The 27,898-nt window shown below is 43.7% G+C and overlaps 2 protein-coding genes across 2 annotated transcripts in view; both read left to right on the top strand.

Annotated features, from left to right (window-relative positions):
* Window positions 1–25,234, top strand: part of PXN (paxillin) — a 36,853-nt gene extending 11,619 nt beyond the window's left edge. Inside the window, exons 2-11 of the mRNA XM_069961267.1 lie at window positions 9,182–9,396; window positions 9,486–9,562; window positions 9,648–9,787; window positions 11,278–11,473; window positions 11,546–11,681; window positions 17,196–17,366; window positions 17,817–17,990; window positions 18,076–18,157; window positions 18,449–18,597; window positions 19,798–25,234. Of these exons, the coding sequence (XP_069817368.1) occupies window positions 9,182–9,396; window positions 9,486–9,562; window positions 9,648–9,787; window positions 11,278–11,473; window positions 11,546–11,681; window positions 17,196–17,366; window positions 17,817–17,990; window positions 18,076–18,157; window positions 18,449–18,597; window positions 19,798–20,064 (1,607 nt within the window). The 3' untranslated portion in view covers window positions 20,065–25,234. The remainder of the gene's footprint in view (window positions 1–9,181; window positions 9,397–9,485; window positions 9,563–9,647; window positions 9,788–11,277; window positions 11,474–11,545; window positions 11,682–17,195; window positions 17,367–17,816; window positions 17,991–18,075; window positions 18,158–18,448; window positions 18,598–19,797) is intronic.
* Window positions 15,361–16,998, top strand: LOC138785378 (WAS/WASL-interacting protein family member 3-like). The gene is made up of 3 exons (XM_069961268.1): window positions 15,361–15,691; window positions 16,063–16,536; window positions 16,674–16,998. The coding sequence occupies exons 1-3, from the start codon at window positions 15,428–15,430 to the stop codon at window positions 16,875–16,877; spliced, it is 942 nt and encodes a 313-aa protein (XP_069817369.1). The 5' UTR covers window positions 15,361–15,427; the 3' UTR covers window positions 16,878–16,998.
* Window positions 25,235–27,898: the final 2,664 nt, after the last annotated feature.

Here is a 27,898-nt window from a genome sequence, read left to right on the forward strand (position 1 = left end):
AGAGCTGTGCGGGCTGTGGCTGCTGGAGAGGATGATGGCAGGGGGACACTGAGGGACACAGGGCACTGGAGGGACACTGAGCATCCCTCTGCCATCATCCTCTCCAGCAGCCACAGCCCGCACAGCTCTGGGAGTCGGGTCGTGACATCACCATGTTATCCAGGAAGTGACATCACCATGTTATCCAGGAAGTGACATCACCATGTTATCCAGGAAGTGACATCACCATGTTATCCAGGAAGTGAAGCCTTGATGCAGTAGTAAGTGCAGGGAAAAAAGCCCTTTTATAGGCATTTCCCGTAATAAGTTTATATTGGTGATTTGTATAACTTTTGGGAGGCAATACATTAATGCTAAATTCACACTGGTGGATTTCGTTGCGGATACCTCCCCTGTCACTTCCAATGTGATTACATACACTCAGCGGGATTGTCATCCCCCTGTGAGTACGTACGTCCTGGCCCCATTAACCCCCTGCCGCCGGGCTGATACATTACCTGTTCCACGGCAGGGCCGTGTACTGATTGGCTGCGCGGAACCTCTGGGAGCCAGGAGCCTCAGATGTGGCCGGATCGCGGATACGTCCTATGTGAATTTAGCCTAATAAATTTTTTTTGCCAGACTTTTAAATCCAGAATGCCCGGCCTTCCTTGGTGGAGAGGGCCCCCATACTCCGCAGCTTACTGAGTCCTTCCTAGATGCGTATCTGCTTTATCTGCTTTACCTGCTTTATTCTACAGTCCTAAGCATTTGCATGTTGACGTTCCTGTATGTGTAGGTCACGAGTTCTGTGCTTGTTTTCCGAGCCGTGCTGGTGTTGCGGAGGTGCAGCGAGTGCCAGCATGCGGGGAATGTCAGGATTCCGTCAGACTGTACTTGGCAGGCTTTCCAGTTCTCTCCTGTGATAGGAACAGAGCCCCAGGGGCAGAACTGCAAGAATCGCTCTGGAATGTGATTTTAATGTATCCGCCTTTCAATTGAAATTCTTCTGGTCCAATCCGTTTACAGGCCATTAGTTTTCATAGCAAATTCGTTTATAGGTTGTATTGTGATAGTCGATAGAGGTCGACTATTTATTACAGCTGTTAAGAGTCTAGGAGTAGGTTCACACATGGTTAAAGGGAATCTGGCCAATGCAATTCACGCTCCAAACTGCTGACACTGTTAGGTCAGGGACACCCGCTACCTTTTTATATATCTGTTTGGGGTTTTAAGAACATGGGAAAAATGCTTTTAATATCCAGTGCAAAGTGCAAGAGAGGCTTCCCCGAACTCCTGTTCTGCTCTGGCCAAATACCTGACCAGGTGCTGCTGCCAGCTCCATTCACTTCAATAGAAATTTCTATGGGGATTTGCTACTGCTCTGGATGGTTCCTGTCACAGACAGAGGTGGCAGCAGAGAGCACTGGAAAGAAGACACCACTTCCTGCATGACATAAAGCAGCTGATAAGTACTGGAAGACTTGAGATATTTAAATAGAAATAATTAACACATATATAACTTTCGGACAGCAGAAAAATATTCTCCGGAGTACCCCTTTATGATGCTGTAGGGTGCTCATAACAGCGCCCTTACACATACATAGATATAGGGGGAGATTTATCAATCATGGTGAAAAGTGAAACTGGCCCAGTTGCCCCTAGCAACCAATCAGATTCCACCTTTCATTTCTCACAGACTCTTTGGAAAATGAAAGGTGGAATCTGATTGGTTGCTAGGGGCAACTGAGCCAGTTCCACTTTACACCATGGTTGATAAATCTCCCCCATGGAGTCTCAACTAAAGCAAACCATGATCTGCATATCATCTCGCTGAGGTCACCCAGTCTTAATCTAAATCACAGTACATGGGGCGATAAGGGAGTAATGTAAGACTCCATTGAATCATGGCATAAATCATTCCTATAACCAGAGTCATGTGTCTGCAGTCGCGGTATTAGAGACCACTGGTAGAGCCGCGCCGCGTGTCCTCAACACATCTTTAATCACTAACACAAGTGGGAAGGGTCTATAGGGATGGGGTTTTTGTTGCTCTCTGTTACTGTGGTGATGTGTTCCATACTGGTGGTGTGAGGGGGGGCTCTCACTTATAGATAGAGATATGTAAGGACTGCGGCGCCATAATCCCTCCTATCTAGTGCATGCATATAGAGCGAGCTGTGAGCTGTCTCAGAGTCTGGCTCCGGGTTATAGCTGCAGGTTGGATCATATGTGCTGTTTGTATGGGGTATTTTTGTACTCCGGTCATTTGAGCTTTATTATTGTTAACATTAGGGCATGCTGTTTAGCTTATTCCAAAAAAAGGTAAATTTTATATTCGCTTCAAAAAACACAACCGTATTGTTGGTGTACATTATCATACCAGAAAAAAAATCTATAAATCTGTACTTCACAATAGGCCCATTGGGTATGCATTCAGTCTGTTACCTGAACCTGAACCAATTTATTTTTGGTCAGGACCCTTTTTGAGAGTATTAAAGGAGAACTCCAGCAAAAGTGGTGCCAGAGATTTGTTATTTACTTCTATTAAAAAAAAAATAAAATCAAAAATCCCCAGTACTTATCAGTTGCTGTATGCCCTGCATTAAAGGGGTTATCCAGTGCTACAAAAACATGTCCACTTTCTTTCAGAGACAGCACCACTCTTGTCTCCAGTTCAGGTGCGGTTTGCAATTAAGCTCCATTCACTTCAATGGAACTGAGCAGCAAAACTCCATCCAAGCTGGAGACAAGAGTGGGGCCGTCTCTGGAAGAAAGTAGCCATGTTTTTGTAGCGCTGGATAACTCCTTTAAGTCCTATTCTTTCCAGTCTGGAGAGCAGGAGAGGTTTTCTATGGGGATTAGCGACGACTCTGGACAGTTCCTGAGATAGACAGAGGTGGCAGCAGAGAGCACTGTGCCAGACTGGAAGGAATACATCACTTCTTCAGGACATAAAGCAGCTCATAAGTACTGTAGATTTTTTAATAGAAGTAAATTACAAATATCTGGCACTTTCTGACACCAGTTACTTGAAAGAATTATTATTTTGCCTTTAAGACTATACTCAGTCTATGAAAGTCAGGGGTACATCACGGTATAGGTCAGAATACCTCTATGCTGATGTATACCAGTCACATAGTGCAGTTTCGTGAACTTAGCGTGCTGCAATTTTTCCAGAACTCGCCCAAAGCGGTAACTCTTGTCTTTTTGTTGTGTGATCATCGGCCCTGCAGGTATGAATTAGCTGATGTGTATCTGACATACCTGGTCCTCGCCCTGAGGGAACGTTATCTGAAACGTTGAGGCATTTAAGCAATTTCTGGGAGGGTTTATGGTGGTGTCTGTGTAGGGTTACACAACACCGGCTCTAAGTGGAAACATATATGGTGCTTTTACGCAGGGTTTATACACTGCTATATACAGTAATAGAGGGGGGGAGGAGATTATAAGAACTTTCTTCCACACATGTAATATGCAGATTTGTTGATGCAGATTTTGCCCAATGACTTTGGTGGGAAAATCAATTGTATGGCCGATATTGCTGTGGAAACTATGCAGATTTTTAGACAAGTTGGGGTGAATTGACCAGCATCTCTGGTGTCGGGCCACATTACAGTAAAATTGTTCAGTGTACTCTATAGGCAACAATATTACCTGTACGTTCTGTAGTGCTGAGGCCTCATTGACACAGAAATTAAAGTGTCACTGTCGTGAATTTTTTTTTTTTTTGCAGAAATCAATAGTCCAGGCAATTTTAAGAAACTTTGTAATTGGGTTTATTATACGAAAAATGCATTTTTATCATGAAAAAGCAGTCTGAAGCTCTCCCCCCTGTCTTCATTGTTCTCCTATGGAGAGAGCTAAAGAAAAGACCAAAACAGGACAACAAAGAGTTAATCTACAAATCCCTCACGGGATATCTCCTGTGACAGTCACCAGTGACCTGTCTGAGCTCGGATTACAGCTGTCACCCAGCTCTGTGCCTGTAATCCTCTGTTATCTGCTTTCTGCTGCCGGCTAACTCCCTCCTTCCTCCTCCCCCCCTCCCCTCTCCCTAGAGCAGACAGGGTACGTCTCCTGCAACAAGTCACAATTTTCAGATTTTTCAGAGTGGATGAAAAAGAGGAAGGAGGGGGGGACCTGGGAAAAGGCTTTTTACATGCAGATAATGGCAGATTTGGCTAATAAACCCAATTACAAAGTTTCTTAAAATCGTCTGGACTATTGATTTCTGCAAAAAAAAAATACGACAGTGACACTTTAAAGCCCATGCATTTCAATAGCCCCATTCACACGGCTGTGATCTGCAAAAAGGAGGTCAAGTCCTTGTACGGACCCGCAGTTGTGGCACGGATCACTGTCTGCAGTGGTCCGTAAATTGCAGGACACTATGGATGCACATCTGTAGTGCAGTCCGCACTTAACCCCTAGACGACCCTGGACGTAGGGTTACGTCATGGAAGTCTGTCCCCAGACGACCCATGACGTAACCTTACGTCATGGGTGTTATTCCCGCTATGAAGCGCGCTCCGGAGCGGAGCGCGCTTCATAGGAGGTGGGGGCCGGCTGCAGTGAGCAGCCGGGACCTCACCGGTAATGACACACTGCAGCGATCGCGCTGCCGCGTGTCATTAACCCCTTAAACGCCGCGATCGCGGCGCGACCGCAGCGTTTAAGTGTAAGTGACAGGGGGAGTCCCCTGTCACTTACCGATCGGGACCCCCGCAGTGTGACTGCGGGGGTCCCGATCGTTGAAACGGACTGCTGGAGGTCTCTTACCTGCCTCCATGCGGTCCGATCGGCGATCTGCTACACTGAGCCTGCACAGGCAGGCTCAATGAGCAGAGCGCCGATAACACTGATCAATGCTATGCCTATGGCATAGCATTCATCAGTGTATAAATCAAAGTAATGTATGTACAAGTCCCCCAAAGGGACTTCAAAAGTGTAAAAAAAAAAAAGCCCCCCTTTCCCATTATATAAATAAAACATATAAAAATGAATAAATAGATAAACATTTAATATACCGTAGCGTGCGTAATTGTCCGATCTATTAAAATAGAACAAGCGTCATTGTGACCGGTAAACGGCGTACACGAAAAGAGGGGAAAAAGTGCGCAGATTACCGATTTTATGTTACATTATATATAAAAAAAAATCAATAAAAAGTGATCAAAACGTCCGATCTTCACAAATATGGTATAAATAAAAACTAGAGATCATGGCGGAAAAAATGACACCCCATACAGCCCCGTAGGTGAAAAAATAAAACCGTTATAAGCGTCACAATAGGCCCATTTTATTAATATTTAATTGCCAAAAAAAAGGATTTCATAAAAAAATACATATATAACATTAGAGAATCTGTGTAACCTGCATATGGTTGTGTTCGGACTGACCTATAGAATAATAGTGTCATGTCGCTGTTACCATATAGTGCATTACGTAGACACAGGAACCCCCCAAACGTTACCATATTGCATTCTTTCTTACGATTTCACCTATTTATATCTTCATAAATAATATATTTGGAATTCCATCATACATGTTATGGTAAAATGAATGACGCCATTACAAAGTACAACTATTCCTGTAAAAAACAAGCACTTACATGGCTTGTAGATAGAAAACTGAGAGTGCTAGAGCTCTTAGAAGGGGAGGAGGGAAAAACGAAAGCACTAAGATCAAAATTTGCGCGGTCCACTGGGTCATTTTGGGCCTGGTCCTCAAAGGGTTAAGGACCACTTTGCGTACATGTGAATGAGGCCTTACTAATAGAGTACACTGAACATTTATTTATTTTTTTTGTGGTTTTTCATTGCTGTTGTGGTGCAGATTTTATGCACCCTTAGGCTATGTTCACATGTACAGGAACCGCAGCAGATTTGATGCGGTGTTCACTTATTTTGAGCAAATCTGCTGCGGATCTGCAGCAGAAAATCCTCTGTGATAAGGTGTGTGTGAAGCTACCCTTAGGCTATTTTCCTACTTCAGGAACATAGCGGGGAAGGTGGCCTTCTCGTAATGTAAGACTGCTGATCATGATCATTATTAGCATCTGTCTATATTACAAGATTGCCGCCTTTCCCCACTTTGTTGCCACAGTAGGAGCATAGCCTTAGGGTACTATTACATGGAACGATAATTGGCCGAATCGGCCCGATTCGGCCGATTATCGCTCCATGTAATAAATACAATGATCATTGATATAGGTTTGGACCTCTTTTCGTCGGACGCCGACCCCGCACCGCTAGGTGTGATAGCGGTGCATGGCCGGCGACTGACGATATACATTACCTATCCACGTTCCAGGGCTGCTGCTGCAGTCTGATTCTCCCCGGGTCCTGCGTGCTCTAGCTTCAGAGTGGCCTGTCAGCTGACAGGCCGCCCGGCCAATCACAGGCCCCGTTAGTCCCGGCCTGTGATTGGCTGAGCGGCCTGTCAGCTGACAGGCCACTCTGAAGTTAGAGCACGCAGGACCCGGGGAGAATCAGACTGCAGCAGCAGCCCTGGAACGTGGATAGGTATTGTATGTAGTTTAAACAAGGGCTGCAGGGACATCGGTAACGATGTCCCTGCAGCCCTTGTTTAACGATTATCGGGCCGTGTAATAGGTCCAGTAAACGAGCGACGATCTAGCAGATCGGTGCTCGTTTACAGGTATTATTGGCCCCCATCGGCCCATGTAATACCACCATTCTAGGAGTGTGTTTAGACTTCATTTTGGAGTTCTACAGAGGAAGCCTTTTCCGGCGTTTCTCCTTTTCTGTTTTTTTTTAAGCGGTTTATTTAGTTTTGCATAAATTTTTAATAGAAGTGTCATCTGGATGATGGGCCGTAAAAGCAAATGCAGCTAAGGCACCATTCACATCAGCTTCCATATTCTCATCAATGCTAAATGCATCTGATGGATTATACTTTGTGTTATGCAGAGGAAAGGCCATAAACCTGGAGAATCCCTTTAAGAATGTTTTACTTTTCATCTGTAGTTGTGACAGCGGACGTTTCTGAGCTTTGACTCAGATGACGGTGAATCACCAGTCATATAATTATGTATAACCCCAGGCTGTAAAAGGTCTGAGCACGGATTTACATCATCCTCCTCATCCTCTTTGCCTTTTATGTCTCTCCTTGGAGTTTCCTGGGTGTGTGTCCTTCTGCTGAGCTTTGTCGTCTTCCCTGTATCATGGTGTGTAAGTGTGTCATAGTTATCACGGAAGTGTCCGGAAGTGTGATGAAGTGACTAAGTGCCTGACGCTGCTGCTGCTTCCCTCCTCTCTGTTTGATCACCTATCACCATGTCATGGATGTTGGTTACATGCAGCAGATCTTCTCTATTGCTGCCAAAGTGTCACAAGATAAAAAAAATAAAATAAAAAAGATAAATCCATGTTCTGTTTTTTGCTTTTCCGCGGCTTTGAATTTCATTACCATGGGAAGGTGATACAGCGCCACCGCCGACATTCCATCCAGTTTTCCGTACGCCCTCAGTTTGCTGATTCTGCTAAACTGTTAACTCTATGTTCCCCGGTGCACATCACCCATTGTGTCTCTGGGACAGAAAGAAGTGCTGTGGATTACAGATAAACCTCAATGTTTTATGTTTGTTTGTTTTTTTATATTCAGCTCTGTGTATACAGTGACAGCTGTTGGCACTTGTTGTATCTTGTTATTACTGCGTTGCTCCCATTCTATCTTGATGGTGCCTGAAGATAAATTGCAGTTTTATTAATTTGGGGTTGAGGTTTACAATCTGATTAACCCCTTAATGCCCTATAACATCAAGCGATTATCGGACATATTTGGCCGATTATCGCCCCTTACAGACGATAATCGCTTTGTGTAATAAAATGGCAAGGATTAGCAGACATGCACGATGTTGGCTGATCGGTGTCTTTTAACATGTTGAAAGAGCAACAATCCAGATAGCAGCGTCTGCTGCTCCTATTACGCAGAGCGACGGCAGCAGAACGCTGCTATCTGGATTGTTGCTCTTTCAACTATCTTTCTATGGGCTGCCCAAACGATTTTACGATTGCCCAAGCAGCTCCCCCCCACACACACACTTAATCGCTCACTGTCGGCGCTATCATATCGCCGGCAGCGAGCGAGAACAAGAAACAAGCACTGACCTGACAGGAAAAAAAAAATCACTGGAGTAGCCCTTTAAGCATTTCAGCAGGAGGTAAGGCCTCCTTCTGTCAGCAGGAGTGTGGAGTATGTACCCTTCCACCGGTTTGACAGCCCCTGTATTTTGGTACATCTTTGTACCTCTCTCTTGATAGACTTCTTATTAGATAACTAGACTGCTGGGAGATCATTTTGAGTCGCTATATATGGGGAGTCCGTATATGACGCTGTAACCCCCTCACTGCCCCTTAAGCAGGCGGCACCGCTGGATATGGGTAAAAGTATTTAGAACATTCATATGTATATGTATTAAATGCTCTCGCTGAAATTTAATCAGAGGTGCTGGTAAGTCATCTTAGACCAGAGCTTAAAGCGGCACTGTTGTGAAACCTCCTTTTTTTTTTTTAAGAAATAGACAGTGGTTGTGATTGCAAGCAGTTTTGCAATATGCTCTTTTTTTTCCTATATTTAAAGGAGACGTCTCACCAAATTTGAAAACAGCAGGGGGGTGGGGGTGGGGGGGGGATGCATGAAGATTATTAAACAATCTAAAATCACCTCTCCTCATGCTTCCATTGCGCTGACTCCCAATGACTGCTGCCGGAACTCATTTACAGCTGGAAACCAGGTACGTCACATACTCTGCTCTTCCAGATGCAACGTCACAGCCTGGCTGAGTGATTGCCCGCTCATCCAGTCAGTGATTGGCTGAGCAGGCAGTCACTCAGATGGGTACATGACGCTGCAGGTCACTGGCGACTGTTAGCTGGACCCAGGAACGGGGCTACGTGGCACAAGGATAGGTACGCTTAGCTTTATTATTTTCCTGCGCCCTTGGGCCTGCCTGACTTTTTTAAAATTTGATGGGAATTCTCCTTTAAATCAGTGTGATTTATTGCGCCTTGTTGTCTTCCTTCACTGCACACGTGTACAGCTATTGCGTGTCTATATTCAGTAACAGAATCCTGGGGTGCTTGCATTGTATGGGCAGCTCTCCTGTCACATAGCATCAAAACCCCTGTAACCACACAGTGATATTATACTGACTGAATTCTGCTTTTTTCTGCAGATGCGTTACTTGCTGACCTGGAGTCCACCACATCTCACATATCCAAGCGTCCTGTTTTTTTATCCGAGGAGACCCCATATTCCTATCCCAGCGGTTGTCATACATATCAAGAAATTTCAATAGCCCCTTCACATGCCAGTGAATCTCTCAATGGCACGGTTACTGACCCCCTGGATTCCTGGGCTACAAGCTCCAATAAATTCTCCCAGCAGCAGGTATACATCAAGAGCAACAACCTAGCTTATGTGTAGTACAAACATGATATGTAAAAAGAGAAATTAATCCTTCTGCCACCCTTTTGCAGAATCCCATCCACAGTACTTCGCTTATAAGCGAAAGTGTGGTGTCTCCCTCAGCTGGAGAAGAGGAACATGTATACAGGTAGGCCTGGTGCTTTTTTTTTTCCTCGGCAGTACAGGTTTTTTTCATTTCCTGGGCATAAAAGTTTTTATTTCTTTTTGCACAGTTTTCCCAATAAGCAGCGATCAGCTGAGCCATCTCCCACTGTCATGGGTTCATCTCTGGGCAGCAACCTGTCTGAGTTGGACCGCCTGCTCCTGGAGCTAAATGCAGTGCAGCAAGCCCCATCAAGTAGCCTTTCTACAGGTGAGGCATAGTGTTGGGCTGTTGTGTTTGACATTTGTTTTCCTTAGAATAGTTCCGAGATGCATCTACATAAATTAAAAACGCACTCACCAGTGGGAGTTACGAAATTATGATTTCTATACAACCTGATTGGTGCAGCCGAGCAGATTTTAGCGGCCCTGACCATTCCTCTTACTGCCGCCCTGTACCGGAGATCATCTATGTCAGTGCTTCTCAATTCCAGTCCTCAGGCCTCACCAACAGGTCATGTTTTGAGGATTTCCTTAGTATTTCACAGGTGATATAATTATACTCAGTGCATCAGGTATTATTACAGGTGTGCTTTGTATAGGATATCCTCAAAATATGACCTGTTGGTGAGGACTGGAATTGATAAGCTCTGATCTATGTTATGTAAGTATGCTGATGTGGTCCTACGGTGTACTGGAGGCGGCTTCAGCGCCCCCCAGTGCATCCATATCCTGTCCCCTCAGTGACACGCCTTCTTCATAATCAAGTCTGGCCGCGTCACTGAGGGGAGGGGGATATCTGTGCATTGGGGGCGCTGGGCCCACCTCCAGTGCACCAAACTATCACATCTGAATACTTACATAACTTAGAAGGTATCGGGAACCGGGCATCTGTCAGAGGAGCTGGCGGCACTGTTAGACTCTGCTCTGTGGCACTGAGCAGGTTGAAAAGAAATCTTATTTTATAATTCCTACTGGTACATTTGCTTTTAAGGGGTTATCCAGGGCTACAAAAACATGGCCATTTTTCCTCCTCTCTTGTCTCCAGGTCAGGTGTGGTTTGCAATTAAGCTCCATTTACTTCAATGGAACAGAGTTTGAAACCCCACCCAATCTGGAGACAAGAGAGGGGGGAAAAGTGGCCATGTTTTTGTAGCGCTGGATAACCCCTTTAATATTTCTGTGTGTATGTAAAACCAATGTACATAATATGCCACAATTGTCTGTGACACACATTCATCTAATATGACTTTCAAAGAGGTATTTCGGGCAACGAGTCTTCTTTACTATATGGCCGAGCATGGACTGTTTTAACATAATAAAATAAACTTCCCTCCTGGGCTCCAGCTCTGCTGCTGCCGTAATCCTGCTGCTCCACCTCCTGTATGACCGGAGGGAATAGGGAACAGAGTGGCAGGATTGTGCCTGAGATGGCGGCCACATGAAGAGAAAAAAAAAACTTTGCCCACGATACCTCTTTAAACGTGCTCCAAGTGGGAACTGGTAAACATCTCCAGAATTTTATGAACCGGATATATATATATAAAAAGTGTCTCCTAGATATACATGGACTGCAGAATAGATGGATTCCAAAATACCAACTTTTACAAATGAAACACCTATTAGATTTTTTTTTATATTTATGGTAAAGACCTCCTTCCCTATAATATAGTGGCTATGGTGTGTTATTTTCTAAGAATATAACTTTGGCTGGTGTTAGATATGCAGGCCTGTTTCATTCATGTTTGTTTTTACTTACAGATGACTTGACTCGAACCATCTCGCACCCCGTGGCAGTTCCCGTTTCTCTATCCAGTGTTTCTGACAACTCAGGAAGTAAGATTGGGCAATCCTTGAAGGAAAAACCTAAACGCAATGGGGCCCGGGGTATAGAGGATGTCCGTCCAAGTGTGGAAAGTCTTCTTGATGAACTTGAGAGTTCTGTACCCACCCCAGTGTAAGTATTGAATTGAATATTTAATGCTGCATGGGTTTTATTCTTTGATACTGAATGTATTTTCTTATGCAGCCCGTCAGTCACTGTGTCTCAAGGAGAAATGAGCAGTTCTCAGAGGGTCACCCCCAGCCAGCAGCAGACCCGAATCTCTGCCTCCTCTGCCACACGTGAACTGGATGAACTTATGGCTTCTCTCTCTGATTTTAAGGTACACCTGATGAGATGAAATGCATCTGCTGTGACTAACATATTAGTGGATGGAGCCACTTGTGTAAGGATCCTATTACGCTGGGTGATAATCTGCCCAATCGGGAAGAATCGTACAGATATCGCCCTGTGTAATAAAAAAGAGGAGCCGATCATCGTCCGATTTGTCTTTCAGCAGGTTTAAAAATCATCCAGCCGCTGACTGCGAATCCCTCCATGTAATAGTGATGCGCAGTCAGTGGCTGATGAAACAGTATATAGAAAATAATAAATTAATACTTGCCTGTCCACACTTCCCGATGTCCTCTTGGCTTTTTCTAGCTCACCACAGCCGCCGCTGAAGCTTCTGAAGTAACAGGCCTCTCAGCCAATCACTGGTGGTGGTGATGTCCCATATTGGCTAATGACTGAGCAGCCTGTCACTGCAGAGACGTGGCTGTAGGCTGAAGCAGGTAAGACACTAGGGATTGTGGACAGGTAAGTATTTTTTTTTTTTTTTGCTGATCTACCTAATGTGTCGGGCCTTGTGATACGGCTCTAACACTTTACTCTTGCTGGCCTTTCCTCTGTTGGTATACTCTCTAAACTTCCAGGTTGCTAGTAGAACTTTTCCTTCCTTCTGTTGATAACAGAAAGAAACAAGAGAAGCCTGGAGCGTCCTGTGGTTTCTGAACTGCTGGTTGTCCTTGTGATGTTGGTTAATTATTAGCGTGATAGCTTCTGCTCCCATTACCTTCCCCTTTGGTGTTTCTGCTTTTTTCCTTCTCTTTTATTGCGCTTTGTGTGGTCCTTAGCTATAGTCATGTGAGGAATACAGCAGTGATCAGTTTAGGGCCCGGATGTCTTGTCCATTTTAATGGCAATGACCAGAGAGCCTAGATAGGTACTGACAGATATCTCCCTTATTCTGTTAGTAAAGATTATTCACTTCATACAGCACTTGTTGATGCTTTTCTTCACGTTGTACATTTTTATGTTTAGTATATTCTGGGTTACATATAAGGTTGATGTCCTTTCTGCTAAGGCTCTTCTGTGTTTTCACTGGATGTGACCAAACCCTTACAAATGGTGGGAAATCTGATTCTCCGGCACATTACTACCTTTCTAGTATAACTACTAGAATGAATCCAGTTGGGCTTTCAGACTGTTGCTGCTTAGGGTATATTGCTGCTTTGTCAGTCCTGATGGTTGCTTAGCCTATAATGCAATGCCTTGTTCTTCGCTGGATTGTGGGCCAGTTAAAGCTGCTCATATAGCCTATTATATAACCTAATTACTAGATTATTGTTGGCTGAGCAGGCTAATTATCTAACGCGTAAAGGGGCCTCCTGGCTTCAGATGATGATGTGGCAGGGGTGAATCCGCCAGTTGGCTTTTAACATGTCCAGTACTTTGGTTTTCGTGGGGAGATAAATCGCCAAATCGATAAATCGCAGTGGCTTACCCTCTTTTCTTTATTGGAAACAAAGGCATGCTTAGTTGATCGTGTATGTGTATGGTGAGACTGTGAGAGGGCGCCATCATTTGGCAGCTATCTAATGTGCTTGAATAGGTGACGGGTGTCTTTTTCCGGTGCAATGTCAGTTGTACACTTCCCATAATGTTAAAGTGATACTTTCACCACCCCCCCCCCCCCCCCCCCCTTACCCTATGTGCTGTTCTCTGCACCACAAGCTTAGTTGCTGCACATTTGTGTCACTTAGGTGGGGCTTAGAGACACTTGGGCCCACTGTCCCAAACCAGGACAACTGATGTGAAGTGCCCCCCCCCCCCCCACGTGACACTTTCAACCAATGGAATTAAGAGAGAGTAAGGGGTGACAGTATCACTTTAAACTCCTTGAAGTGTCACTGTTGTATTATTTTTTTTTGCAGAAAAAAATAGTACAGGTGATTTTAAGAAACTTTGTAATTGGGTTTATTAGCTGAAAAATGCATTTTTATCATGAAAAAGCAGTTTGAAGCTCTCCCCCCCTGTCTTCATTGTTCTCTTATGGAGAGGGGAGGGGAGGAGGGAGATGAGGCACCATAACAGGACAACAAATAGTTAATTTACAGCTACATCACTGGGCTATCTCCTCTGAGGTCAGCACTGACCTTTCTGACCTTTCATACAGCTCACACTGTGCAATCCTTTAGTCGCCAGCAAAGAGCAGAGAACAATCTCCCCCCTCCCCTCCCCTCTCCATAGAACAGACAGGGCCCCACTGATGTAAGAGTGAAGATTTCCTGATAATAAGCAGTGAATGAGAGAGAGAAGGGGGGGGGGGTATGGACCTGGGGAAAGTCTTTTTGAATGCAGATAATGGCTTATTTGCCAAATAAACCCAAATACAACGTTTCTTAAAACCGCCTGTAGTATTGATTTTTGCAAAAAAATAAAATAAAATACTACAGTGACACTTTAAGCTTTAAAAATTAAAGTGATACTGTCACCCTCCCTTACTCTTGTTTTGGTTCATCAGTTGAGTGTCACCTAGGCGGGGCTTTATGGCTTTGGGCCCTATCGTCTGACTGGGGAGAGCAGGCCCAACTGTCACTAAGCCCCGCCTAGGTGTCCACCAGTGAAAAGAAAGAAGACGCAGACAAGTGTTATACAGGTATATATCAAATGTGCAGAATATAGTGTGTGTGGGGGTACAGTTTCATACTATTGTGTTGTACATATTCTCTGAATTATGTAGATTAGTAATACAGGCTTGCATATATGTAGAAAGCACCATTTTATGTAACTTGAGTTTTTTCCCCCCTGCTTCTTACTAGACCTGCCGTACTTGCTCTGAGCCCGTTTCTGAACAGTATAAGAGTAGCTCGGGCTCTCCCCCAGGCTCTGTATGCTGCACCCCACTATGTGCAAGACTGGAAAGTGGCTTTGATGCCGTCACTCCCACTAGTCCTGCTGTTTACCTACACATTGATGAGGATGAAAACTCCGCCTCATTTCTTAGGAAAGGCATTCATGGTTTACAAATAGATGTGTCCCCTAAAGATCAGCCAGTGACCGCCCCATTCGATGCCTATAGTCAAAGAACAGACCTTTATCTTCCAAGTTTTTACAAGAAGTCTCAGACAAAGCAGAAGGAACCTGATGTCTGTCCTGTAGAATACTCTTCATTGCCACATACTGGTCAGGCAGATGAGGTAACAGAGGACCAGACAAAGCAAGAGGAAACCAGTCCTGCCATGTGGAAGCCTTGTGAAAATACAGTGGAGATTGAAGAAAAGTACTCTGCTGAAGTGGCCCATCCTCTGTGTTCAGCCAGCGAAAAGACAGAAAGCTCCGTAACTCCTACAGACCATCAATATGAGATTGACTTGAAGTTCACAGAGTTTCCAGTGGAACTAGTAGGTAGCAGTGCCCCCAATGGACACTGGGAACAAGAGTCAACATTTGGACTTTATCCTGACCCAAATAAAACTTACAGTTCTTGTACAGAGGATTCCCAGGATGTTCTATATCAAGAGGTTCCCCGGATTTCTGCCTCCCGTCAGGCAAGCATGTTATGTATGGATTGATTCCTGTGCATGGACTTGGTGTACTTTGCTGGAGGTGCATGTAGATGTGCATGAATCACTGTGGGGCCATCTGGACGATAGCGTCCTTAGAAGAGGTTAATCCTAATGTGTTCTGGTGTGTTTTCTAATATCAAGTTACCTCTTTGGCTGTGAAGTAGTGGAGTGTTGGCCAAGTGGCCTTTGTGGTGCCGTTTGCTTGGCGGTGACAAGTAACGTTGTGTCATTTGTTCAGATGAAAACTCTGATTAAAAGAACTAAAGAGACTCCAAATGTGCATCCAATGTCTCGGGACCTCTCGCCTCGACGGAAGTTTGGGCCGGCTATATACAACAAGAGTCCGTCGCAAGACCGCCTCATCGAAGAGCTGCATGGGAGGTTTGGCATAGACAAGCAAGACACTAGCAAGACTCCAGATGATAACTGGCTGACGGAGGGCGTGATCATAACATCTCAGCCCGCTAGGAATATGCGGGTGGCTGAACAGAGGATCGAGAAGGTAGAATAAGAAGGCAAGGGAAAAAGTGGTGGTCTGCTCAAGGAGTGATCTCTGTGGATTGCAGATTGTCGTGGAACATTTGTATACCTAATAATCGGGGAAAAACTTCTGCATGGTTTTGCACTTTTCACATAATGTTGAAGATTTATTTGGCGAGTATCTATACAAGTCATAAAGAGACGTTCTGAACATACACTAGAATAGAGTATACATTGCATTAGTAAAAGCTTTAGTGGCATACACTTAACTACAAATAATATTCTTTACTATAGTGCTCTATTTCCCCTTTATGTTACTTTATGCTAACCTTTTTCATTTATATTTTATAAACCATATCTTTTTTTCTTTTCTTTCCTGTGTATCCTATTTAGATAATTATTCCTCCAGATTCTCCACAGCTCATAAGAAAAACCTTGTCCGTTACCTCTTCTCCTCCCAGTACATTGCAGCCCACAAGACTTGTGTCTAAATCTACATCCCCAGCACTGCCGCCACCACCTTCTGTCTCTTCCTCTGCTGTCTCTTCATTGCTCCCACCTCCGGCCCCTCCATTGCCCCCAGCCCTTCCACCCTTGCACACCATGCCTCCATCGAGTACACTTCCTCCTCAGCCACCACCTTCATGGAAGCGGTATAGTGATGATTACCAGGACTTGTCTAGGGCTTTCTTTCCTCAAGAAGAATTTAGGAATCCTTTTCAGGATGAGCCTCCAATGCCACCGATGGTGACCTATGCCCCACCGAGAGTGCTGCCTACTCCAAAATCTTATGTATCCGTGGCTTGTCAGACAGAGGATAACCCACTATTTCCACCCATTCAGGCATGGAACGAAAATGTGTCCATGGTTAGTTGAGCGCAAGATATGTTTTGGTTGTGTAGCAGTCTGTATTGGCAGAGAGCTTGGATCTCTGATCCCTTTTCCTTGTGTTATGGAGTCACATTCATTTGTGACTTTTAAGAACAACTTTAATCTTCTTGCAGATGATGCCTCCCGCCGCTTACTGTAGTGACAGAGCGCTTACTGCTCGTCCTCCTTTGAGCCGCTCCTTCTCTGACAAGGCAGGTTTATTTGTTGTGTGCCGTGTTGTCAAGAATATTTTATGGTGTTTGGTTTCTGACTCCTTCCAATTTTTTACTATGGACAGATGGTGCATGACAAATAGGAGTGTTTTTTATTTTTTGTAATGTTTATTGTGTGCTGAATCGGAATGTTGTGCAATAAGGTACCTGTCAGTTTTTAAGTTTCCCCTCTTTGTGTTGGTCTCCAGTCACCTCTGGTTTCTTTCCCTCCGGCCTCTTCCGCGTGGCCTCCACAAGAAGAAATCTGTTTCGTGCCTGACGGCAATTACCGCAATGTCAACTCTAGGTTCCTGGCTTCAACAAATGAAACCCCTTTGGTATATGGATTGGTCTGACTTGCTTAATGTTATAACCTAGTCCTTGACAATGCTGTCTCTGAGTCAGGGAGACTAGCTTTTAATGTTTTGTCTCTTTCTTTTGTAGTTCATGGCTCAAGGAAAATCTGTGAACAGTTCCCCTCCATCCAGTGCTCCGAAGCCTGGCAGTCAGCTAGACAATATGCTGGGGAGCCTGCAGTCTGACCTGAACAAGTTGGGCGTGGCAACGGTGGCGAAGGGGGTGTGTGGTGCTTGCAAGAAACCAATTGCTGGCCAGGTAACTATCCTAATCTGGTGATGAAGTGATTTAGTTTAAAGTCCAGCGAAATTGTAAAATAAGTCAGGCAAACGAGGGAGCGGGAAAATAATAAGCAAAGTAAATTACCTATCCTCGTGCCTCGTAGCACTGCTCCCATTGACAGCTGCCGGTGTCCTACAGCCCTTCTACATAGTTATTGCCTGCTCAGCCAATCGGTGACTGGGGTGGAACATTGCCCCAGTCACAGACTGGCTGAGCAGGCTATCACTCAGCTGGGCTGTGACGTTGCAGCTGGAAGAGCTGGGTATGTGTCGTACCTGAAATCCAGCTGGCGGCCGTCAACGGGACCTCGGGATGGGTGAGTTTACTTGTTTGTTCTTTTCTCACACCCGTTTGTCTGCTGTTTTTAATTTCGTGCTACTTCCTCTTAAATTGCATTATGTACTGATGGCATATGCTCTTATGCAGGTTGTTACAGCCATGGGAAAGACTTGGCACCCAGAACACTTTGTATGCACACATTGCCAGGAGGAAATTGGATCACGCAACTTCTTTGAACGAGATGGGCAGCCATACTGTGAAAAGGATTATCATAATCTTTTCTCCCCACGATGTTTTTACTGTAACGGACCGATACTGGATGTGAGTGCTTTTGGAGGTGCATTGACCTAGTGTGTCATAGTTTTTCATACCTTAAATCTGAAGTTTGTACTCGTTCTCTTTTCAGAAAGTTGTGACCGCTTTGGACAGAACATGGCATCCAGAGCATTTCTTCTGTGCACAGTGTGGGGCATTCTTTGGACCTGAAGGTAACACTTTTTGTTAGAATATATGCGTTTTTCACATCTGAGCTCACAATAAGGATGTAATTCCTGCAATTTTTGCAGATCCGTGACTAGGCAGTGATCGGTGCCTCAAAAAAATTAGACGTAGTGCGTCTAGTCTAGAATGTGGTGGTCCGTGAATTGCGAACCACTATGGAGGGATAAAGTGCTGCCATGATTGCAGACAGCATATCCTGACATATGAATGTACACTTGGTGATTTTTGTTTACCTGTTATACATGTTTTAAGCTGTCTTATTTGACTTGGCTTTACAGGTTTCCATGAGAGGGATGGAAAGGCTTATTGCCGTAAGGATTACTTTGACATGTTTGCTCCCAAGTGTGGCGGCTGCACCCATGCAATCCTGGAGAATTATATCTCTGCTCTCAACACACTGTGGCACCCAGAATGCTTTGTCTGTCGGGTAAGATGAAGACATTTGAAAATAGCATGTAATGAAATACTAACCCGGTATAAGCTGCTTAAGGAACCTATTTTTTGATTGTGTGTAGTCCATTTTTTCTTTGATGTTGCTTGTATATAGAGCCAACATCTTTTGCATCATTGTATAGAGTTTTTCATCACAGGCTCCTACAAGGTTTACAGACTATTTCAAGTACACATACACACTCAAATTAATTTCACAGAAGGCTATTTAAAGGGGTTGTCTAAGATAAAATAGTATTTAACTATGCTGCTAGGGCTGCGGAGGACATGTCAGTCATATATATACTCACCTGTCCAGGTTCCGGGCCACCCGCTTTTTATTGCTGTCAGCAATTTTAAAACATTCAGTGATGCGTCGCTCTGACCGGAAATGGAAGCTCAGCATAGTCTCTATACGGTCTATGCTGAGCTTCTAGTTCTGAAAGCGCTGATAGTGGTGGAGCGTACGTGGCCTGGAACCTGGCAGTGGAGCAGGACAGGGTAAGTGTGTGTGTGTGTGTATGTATATGTATATATATATATATAATATATATATAGTGTGTGTGTATATATATATATAATATCCCCCCTCAGCCTAGTTAAATATCATTTTATAAAGGACAACTCCTTTATGCATATGTTTGTTAGTTTGTTTTTGGAGTATGAAAGGAACCATAGAACCTGGGTGAAACCCACAGAAACTTAAGTAGAATTAATAAACTCCATGCAGGTGTTGAACCAAGGATCCCGCCCCCACACACACAGACACACCCACCCCTAAGGGCGGGTTCACACTACGGAATTCCGTCAGCTGTCCGCCCGCACGGGCACGCGCTTTTCCGCCGGCTCCATAGACACCATTCTATGGGCAGGCGTATTCCACAATCCGCTGAAAGAAGTGACATGACACTTCTTTCAGCGTATAGTGGAATACGCCGGCCCATAGAATGGTGTCTATGGAGCCGGCGGAAAGGCGCCCAGATGTGCGGACGGACAGCTGACGGAATTCCACGGACATTGTCCGCGAGAATTCCGTAGTGTGAACCCGCCCTAACAGTGTAAGATATTTGTCTGATAAATATTTTGGGGGGTTTCAGTAACAGGGTCTGCCATTTAGCCCTTTTGTACAAAGAATTTATTTTTTTTTAAATTTCCAATCATTTCAAAATTATATATATATATATATTTTTTTTTTTAGGAATGTTTTACTCCATTTGTGAACGGAAGCTTCTTTGAGCACGACGGGCAACCATACTGTGAGGTGCATTACCACGAGCGTCGCGGTTCACTGTGTTCCGGCTGCCAGAAGCCAATCACCGGCCGTTGTATCACCGCTATGGGGAAGAAATTCCATCCCGAGCATTTTGTTTGTGCCTTCTGCCTTAAGCAGCTCAACAAAGGAACCTTCAAGGAGCAGAACGACAAGCCATATTGCCAGAACTGCTTTGTCAAGCTCTTCTGTTAGAGCACTGCACTGTATCTAAACATCTTAGCTATGGGGGTTTGAGCAGCTCTTGTGCGAGCAGCCTGGGTGGTTGATAAATATATGGACTTTACAAGGGAAAGAGCATAGAATGGAGACCGAGGATCCTTACTCATTTCACTTTTTCTTTTTTTTTCTTTTTTTTCCTTTTCATTTCCTAGTAAGGTGCTGATCCGAATGTTGGCCACCTAATCCAAAAAGGGCCCTTTTTAGCATTTCAAAGTTGGAAGCGCAAAGCTGCCCATGACTAGACCCTGTGGCCATGTCTGGTAGGTTTGCAAACCTTGCGGACTCTATGGCCAATCTTCTATGCAGCAGTATGTGTGTGTATTATGGCTTGTCATGGTTTAGGAAGGACACCGCTGCTGCTTCCCTTGGTTAGACAGTAAGGGGAATGGCTCTCACATCCTCACTAGAATGAGATTGGCAGCTTTTAATATCTATGGGTTAAGCTGTGTCTATAATAAAAGGCCTGATTTTGGGAATTACAGCAATAACATTTTCTAATGACGGTTACTGGTAACTTGTCACCTGAATGCAGAGTAGCTGATCTTCAGGAATTTTTTTTTTTTTTTAACCAGAAGTCCCCTCTTTCCTCATTTTAAGAGCGGGGTGTTCGATTTACCGGCTCAATTTTGATGACAAAATTTAAATCTCTGCTTTTTTAATAAAAAAAAATAAAAATAAAATATACACATATATAAATATATTTACTCTTAAAGTAAATCCAGTAGTACTGGATTTTTTTTTTTTTTTTTTTGTGCTTTAACTAAACCTGGCTATTAACATTTTCAGTATTTTTAGTGTGAAATTACTTTATTAACAATTTTGGACATATGTTAATTGAGAATCAGTATTTCAAAAATTTAAGCTGCATCAATCAAATATTAGGAAATGCCAAATATTGATTTTTTTTTTTTGTAAATCATGTACTTTAATCTGAAAGAATAAACTTTGTAAAGAGGCCACTTTATTCTCATTTGATGTAAGGGGAAGGGGATACTGTGCTAGAGCTTTGTGGCAGAATGTATTTAAAGAGGCGCTGTCGCAATTTTTTTTTTTCTTTTTAAGAAATCAACAGAGGTTTTGACCGTAAGCAGCTTGGCAATAGACTTTTTTTTTTTTAAAAAAAATTTCTTAATGTTTTTAAAGAATTGTTTTATACATATGGCCAATAGGTGTCTCCCTTTACTGCGCATTTGTCCAGCTACTGTGCACCCACAGTCAGTAGTAGAGAATCCTGGGGTCCCGCATTGTATGGTCAGCTCTCCTGTCACATAGCACCAAAGCCTCTGTAACCATACAGTGACATTTAACTATCTGAATTGTTGTATAACAATGAGCAGTGTCTCCTGGCAAGCTGCATAGTTGATGATATAATTAGTATAAGTAAATAATATAATTAGCCCAAGTTAGTTCCCCTCAGTTAAAATACAACCTGTATGTATAACGTACATTTAAACATAGAAAACGTAAAAAAAAAAAAAAGTAATGCGAATATATTGCAAAACTGCTTGTGATCACAACCCCTGTTCATTTCTTTAAAAAAAAAGTTTGTTGCAGCAGCTACTCTTTAAAGGTTCTATAGTTTTGCCTTAAATAATACCAATATTAGAGAGCTCGGAGTTTTTATTCTAACCTTGACTAAACTGAACCTACCCCTGTCCCACCACTGTGGTTTACAAGATCAGCTCTTGGGATTGATCTGTACCATTAATGGTGGTGGTGGTGTTAATGAAAATGCAAGAGGACAATGGAATTATCAGCATGTGGTGTTCATATTTGAACTATATGATTGTGTGAAATGCCAAAGATAATGGTTTGGTTACTGCGGCCAATATGCCTTAAGTGTCATGAAACGGCTTTACGTAAGCATCCTGTTTTTCTACTCTTATCTCGATATATTGACAGAATGTGACTAATGCATGTGTTGATTGTCCTGTGTGTGTACATGCTGCTCACTGAAAACCAATTGAGACATTCACTTCTGTGTTTTAATACAGTTTGAACGCCAAATGAAATTGGATTTAAAATGTTACTGCTAAGGTGTTGGGCTGGGATCACATTGCGTTTTTTCATCTGTTTCGTTGTTTGCCTGTTAGTATCTTTTTTTTTTTTTCTTTCACATCAACTGGTGTTTGAAAGTTATATAGTTATATAAAAATACATTTTTATTAAAGTAATGTATTGCCCCCCAAAAGTTATACAAATAACCAATATACATTCATTACGGGAAATGAACATAACAAGTTATTTTCCCCTGCACTTACTACTGCATCAAGGCTTCACTTCCTGGATAAAAATGGTGATGTCACTTCCTGGATAACATGGTGATGTCACTTCCTGGATAAAATGGTGATGTCATGACCCGACTCCCAGAGCTGTGTGGGCTGTGGCTGCTGGAAAGGATGATGGCAGGGGGACACTGAGGGACACAGGGCACTGGAGGGACACTGAGCATCCCTCTGCCATCATCCTCTCCAGCAGCCAGTCAGGTCGTGACATCACCATTTTATCCAGGAAGTGAAGCTGCTGTATGTCCTGCAGGAAGTGGTGTATTCTTTCCAGTCTGACACAGTGCTCTCTGCTGCAACCTCTGTCCATGTCGGGAACTCTCCAGAGCACTAGCAAATCCCCATAAAAACTGTCCACAGCAGTAAAGGTTTTCTATGGGGATTTGCTACTGCTTCGGACTGGACAGAGGAGGCAGAGAGCACTGTCAGACTGGAAAGAATCCACCACTACTTGCAGGACATACAGCAGCTAATAAGTACTGGAAGACTGGAGATATTTAAAAAGAAGTAAATTACAAATCTATATAACTTTCTGACACCAATGTCAGACACAGTGTGAACTTTGAAAACGCAGTGTGAACCTAGCCTTATGCAGTTTGAATAATACAGAATAATGCAGTTGTACCAAGTGGCACAAGTATTATTTGCTGTTTGACTTGTAGCTTTGCACATAGGGCCAGATTATATGGGCGCAGGTTTGTCACTATACGTATGAGATTAATAAACAAGTCTTTTCCTTCCCCAAGTCAGCACCACTTTCTTCCTCTGGTTGTCTGGGCTTATTGTACGTCTGTTCCATTTATTAGAAAATAATCTGTCAGGTTCTTTATAATGAAACAGGTACCAGCTCCCTTATTAGTCAGGATTTACTCTGAAAGGCTTTGACATTTCTGATAAATGAGCTAGAAACAAGGCATAACATCAAGGAGGTGGCTCTCTGTCTGCTTCCTTCTACCCTGCTGGTGCTTATTGACCGGTGTCTCCGTATACACAAGCAGGGAGGGACCTGGCAATTAAAGGGGTAGTGTGGGCAAAATTAAAACCAAAAACAGTGTGGGCAGGGGATCATGAGAATATAATAAACAATTATACTTACCCATCTTGGTTCCCGCTGCAGCTGTGGTTTTGCTGCTGGTCTGTATCCAGAGTCCTCTGACATTACGCCCATGCAGGTACTGCTTAGCCAGTCAGTGACGGAGTCGAGCGTTTGGCTAAGAGGGAAGTTCCTGTAAGGCCGTGATGTCACAGGAACTCGTAGATACGGGAGACCAGTGACCAACTGAGAGTTTGGGGACTAGTTAATATAACTATGGTTTTTAACATACCGTGCAGGATTTTATTTTGCCAAGGCTACCCCTTCAAGCCCAGTGTATTGGGGTGACGCCAGCAGAGAGCCACCACCTCTCAACTCGCCTTCAAACTATGGTTTCTTTAAAACTTTAGGGTGGGTTCACACTGAGGAATCCGTGCGGAGAAATTCCTGCGGATTCAGTCGCTCGCTCCTTCTCAAGGCAGCGTGCATTTCCGCCCGTCCCATAGACGTCATTCTGTGGTCAAGGGAATTCCGTTGTCCACTAAAAGAATTTAGTGGGGACGAGCGACGGAATCCGAGGGAACGACTCCGCGCGAACCCACCCTCAGTAAAACAGTATGAAGGACCTGACAGGTTCCCCTTTAAATGGGGCAGAGTTGCAATACCATATACCCCGTGGCACTGCTTTCCAACCTTCTAAAAACAAACATGTAAACATTCCCAGAATAATTGGTGCATATTACTAACCACCTCCTCCCCTTACATGTAATAGAATGCTCCATCCTCAATAAATAATAATGAGTACATTGACATTTCTACATGGCTCTGAGGCTGGGATCACACAGCATAAAGCAGAAGCAGGATGCCTTATCCTTTGCAGAAATGCTGTAGATTGTACTGCAATAAGTAATATATCAGCTGCCCAATGGCCCAGACTTCTCAGTCTGTCTACTTTGCCCATAGCTGCCAATCACAGCTCACTTTTCATTTTACCAAAGCAATATGAGAAATAGAAGCTGAGTGGGGATTGGTTCTATGGGCAATTGATTATTCTGGCTTAATATGCCTGAAGTTTGTGAACCCAGCCTTAAAAAGAAGCTATCGGAATCTAACCTGCTGATATGTCCCTACTGCACATGGGGTGCTGAGGATCAATGTGCAGTTAGTAGTTAGATCCTTATGCTAAGTGGGTGGTGTGGAGCACTGGGGGCAGAGCTACCACCCGCAGAGCACCAATCCGGCCAGCCCACTGCATTTATTTTCATTATGAGAGGCCGGCCTTCTGGGGCTGGTAGCCCTGCCCCCGCCCCCAGTGCTCCAAACCACCTGATTAGGATAAGGATCTAACTAGTAACTGCATGGGAACGGTGCCGAGGGTGAAGGTAAGAGACTTGCCTTCATCCTCTGTGACTCCTGCACAATAGGGACATATCAGCAGGTTACATTTATTATTTCCTTATTATTTCTTGCCTTTTCTTGGGAATCTGTTCTGGTTCTGATAAAATATTTGATGTTCTGTTTGTCCATAATTTTGTTGCCTTTTGGTTTTGAAAAAAAAAATAATTGCAGTCACACTTTGCCTTAAAATGAACAGCCTAAAGGACTATATTAGACACTGGGCTTCAGTGTATAGAGAGAGACACACACTGTACTACCCATTACAGTAATGGATTATGTGCCCGGCCGTTCTGGAGTACAACCACCCTTCTGCAATGGTTTTTATAACACATCAGTTCTGCTGTTTTCTCGTTCCTGCACATTTCTTTATGTAACTTTTTTTTGCTTCTGTGATAAATGCCAATAAACATTTCATTTATTTTGTTTAGTGGTTTCCTGTGTTGAATTGACACCTTTCAGTGTTCTTACCGCCTACTATATGTGCACTGACAACAGTGAACGGTGTGTGCTGTCTTTCTTATACGTTATGCTACTACTGCAGTTTGTATATTACTAAGGAGACGTTGTGTTACTGTAGGTAGATGGATTACTTATGCTATTGCATCACCTACATTACTGTTTCATTTCTTTTCTGATTCCTTAGGCTCGGTTTCCACATAGTTGTTTGGAATACACATATGTGGAAACACAACCCTTAAGGTGCCAGAGCCTATAGTCTCTTAAAGTGAACCAAACAAGTAGCGCCCAAAAGAAGTGCTAAACTGTTGCCTTATGTCTTCTGCAGTGACTAAGCCTTCTATTCAGTCGCATGAAAAAGACAGGGAGCTGGGAACTAGTCATCTGGGCCGTGACTAGTCATGGCTCTCTGCCTGTCGGTGTGCTCTGCAGGGTGATTGACAGAGAAAGAGGCCAGTTAGAAGTCTATCAGTCACCCTGCAGAGTGCGCTGACAAGTCACGGCCCAGATGACTAGTTCCTGGCTCCCTGCCTGTCTCACACGCCGGAATAAAATGCAGAATAAAAAAACTACTTGTAGCGTCGTACGGAAAATCTGTGTGATTGGTTTGCTATAGAATTACTGAAAGTTCGGCACTTCCACAGACAAGGTTCATTGGACAGCTTAGATATAAAAAAAAAATACACATATATATATTTTATAAACAAGCTGTAATTTCTGCCTATTTTCCGGCACTGAGACACTTAAAGGGGTTATCCAGCGCTACAAAAACATGGCCACTTTCCCCCCTCTCTTGTCTCCAGATAGGGTGGGGTTTTAAACTCCGTTCCATTGAAGTAAATGGAGCTTAATTGCAAACCACACCTGACCTGGAGACAAGAGAGGGGGAAAAGTGGCCATGTTTTTGTAGCGCTGGATAACCCCTTTAAAGGAGAAGTCTGGCAAATAGTTTTATTATTACGGGGAAGTGTTTTTTTCCCTGCACTTACTACTGCATCAAAGCTTCACTTCCTGGATAACATGGTGATGTCACTTCCTGGATAACATGGTGACGTCACTTCCTGGATAACATGGTGATGTCACTTCCTGAATGAAATGGTGACGTCACGACCCGACTCCCAGAGCTGTGCAGGCTGTGGCTGCTGGAGAGGATGATGGCAGGGGGACACTGAGGGACACGGCACTGGAGGGACACTGAGCATCCCCCTGCCATCATCCTCTCCAGCAGCCACAGCCCGCACAGCTCTGGGAGTCGGGTCGTGACATCACCATGTTATCCAGGAAGTGAAATCTTGATGCAGTAGTAAGTGCAGGGAACAAAAACACTTATGTGCATTTCCCGTAATAAATGTATATTGGGGATTTTTATAACTTTTGGGGGGCAATACATTACTTTAATCAAAGATTTTGGTTCTCTTTAAAGAAGTCCAGCAATCACGGAAGAAATATATATATTTTTTTTATTTCTTCTATTTAAATTACTTATTAATATTTGTAAATAGAATTATTACTTTTTCGCCCGCATTTTTAATTTATTCATGTTTTTCAATGTCATGCGCCAGCTCTTTTCAAAAGAGCTGGCGCATGACAGGAAGCTCCCGCCAGCAAGAGCTCCCATGCGCCCTTGCCCGCCGCTCTGTAAATATACAATGATCTCGCGCTATACAGCGTGAGATCGCTGTGTATATCTGTCCTAATTAAACCTATTAGTTTATTCCTGAAGATACAGACTGCCTTTGCAGTCTGTATCTTATACTTTACCTAATCCTGTATAGCAGTGTAGTATTGCCGGGTGCCGCCATCTTGATGATGTCACTTGCATTCCAGCGCTGGAACGCAAGTGACGTCATCAAGATGGCGTCGCCCGGCAATACTACACTGCTATACAGGATTAGGTAAAGTATAAGATACAGACTGCAAAGCCAGTCTGTATCTTAATGAATAGACTTAGAGAGAGAAAGTTTTTGATAGGTTCTCTTTAAGGATAAATCGTGAATGGTGTCCGTGCCCAAAAGAATCCCATGGAAAAGAAATCCGGATAGGTTTTCCTGATCTGTAAAGGGGGTCCTAGTGCATTAAAGGCCCTATCTGCTATCAGCTGTATTCGGTTATGGACGATAATCGTGTTGTCTAATGCTGCGTTTACACCTAACGATTATCGTGCGAATTTGCGCGATAATGATCGAATTCAAATGATAATCGTATGTGTAAACGCAGTGAACGATCAAACGACGAGCGAGAAATCGTTTATTTTGATCTTTGAACATGTTCTCAAATTGTCATTGATCGTTCGCAAAAAATTCGCAGATCGTTCCGTGTTAACAGTTGTTCGCCGATTTAACCAATGAGTGAGATAGGCTTAAGCGATCGCAAAACCAATTTTCCGTACTATACATCGTACCGTTTAAACGCTGATCGTTATGGAAAAAAAATCGTTACTCCGACATCGTTAATCGTACGATGGGGCCAATTATCGTTTCGTGTAAACACCGCATTATAGAAGACAATGATCAGCCGACGTGAACAATGTCGGCTGATCGCTGTTTGTGGTTGTATTTCAACATGTTGAAATACAAACAAATGGTGCGTTTACACGGAAAGATTTATCTGACAGATTTTTAAAGCCAAAACCAGG

Source organism: Dendropsophus ebraccatus, chromosome 3 (assembly GCF_027789765.1).
Source record: "Dendropsophus ebraccatus isolate aDenEbr1 chromosome 3, aDenEbr1.pat, whole genome shotgun sequence".
Taxonomy (NCBI): Eukaryota; Metazoa; Chordata; class Amphibia; order Anura; family Hylidae; genus Dendropsophus; species Dendropsophus ebraccatus.

Excerpts from the sequence above, each read along its gene's own strand:
- LOC138785378 (XM_069961268.1), top strand. The coding sequence starts at position 15,428 with ATGAAAACTCTGATTAAAAGAACTAAAGAGACTCCAAATGTGCATCCA. Across the intron at positions 15,692-16,062 it reads CTGAACAGAGGATCGAGAAG|ATAATTATTCCTCCAGATTC; the intron begins GTAGAATAAGAA and ends TATCCTATTTAG. Across the intron at positions 16,537-16,673 it reads GGAACGAAAATGTGTCCATG|ATGATGCCTCCCGCCGCTTA; the intron begins GTTAGTTGAGCG and ends ATCTTCTTGCAG.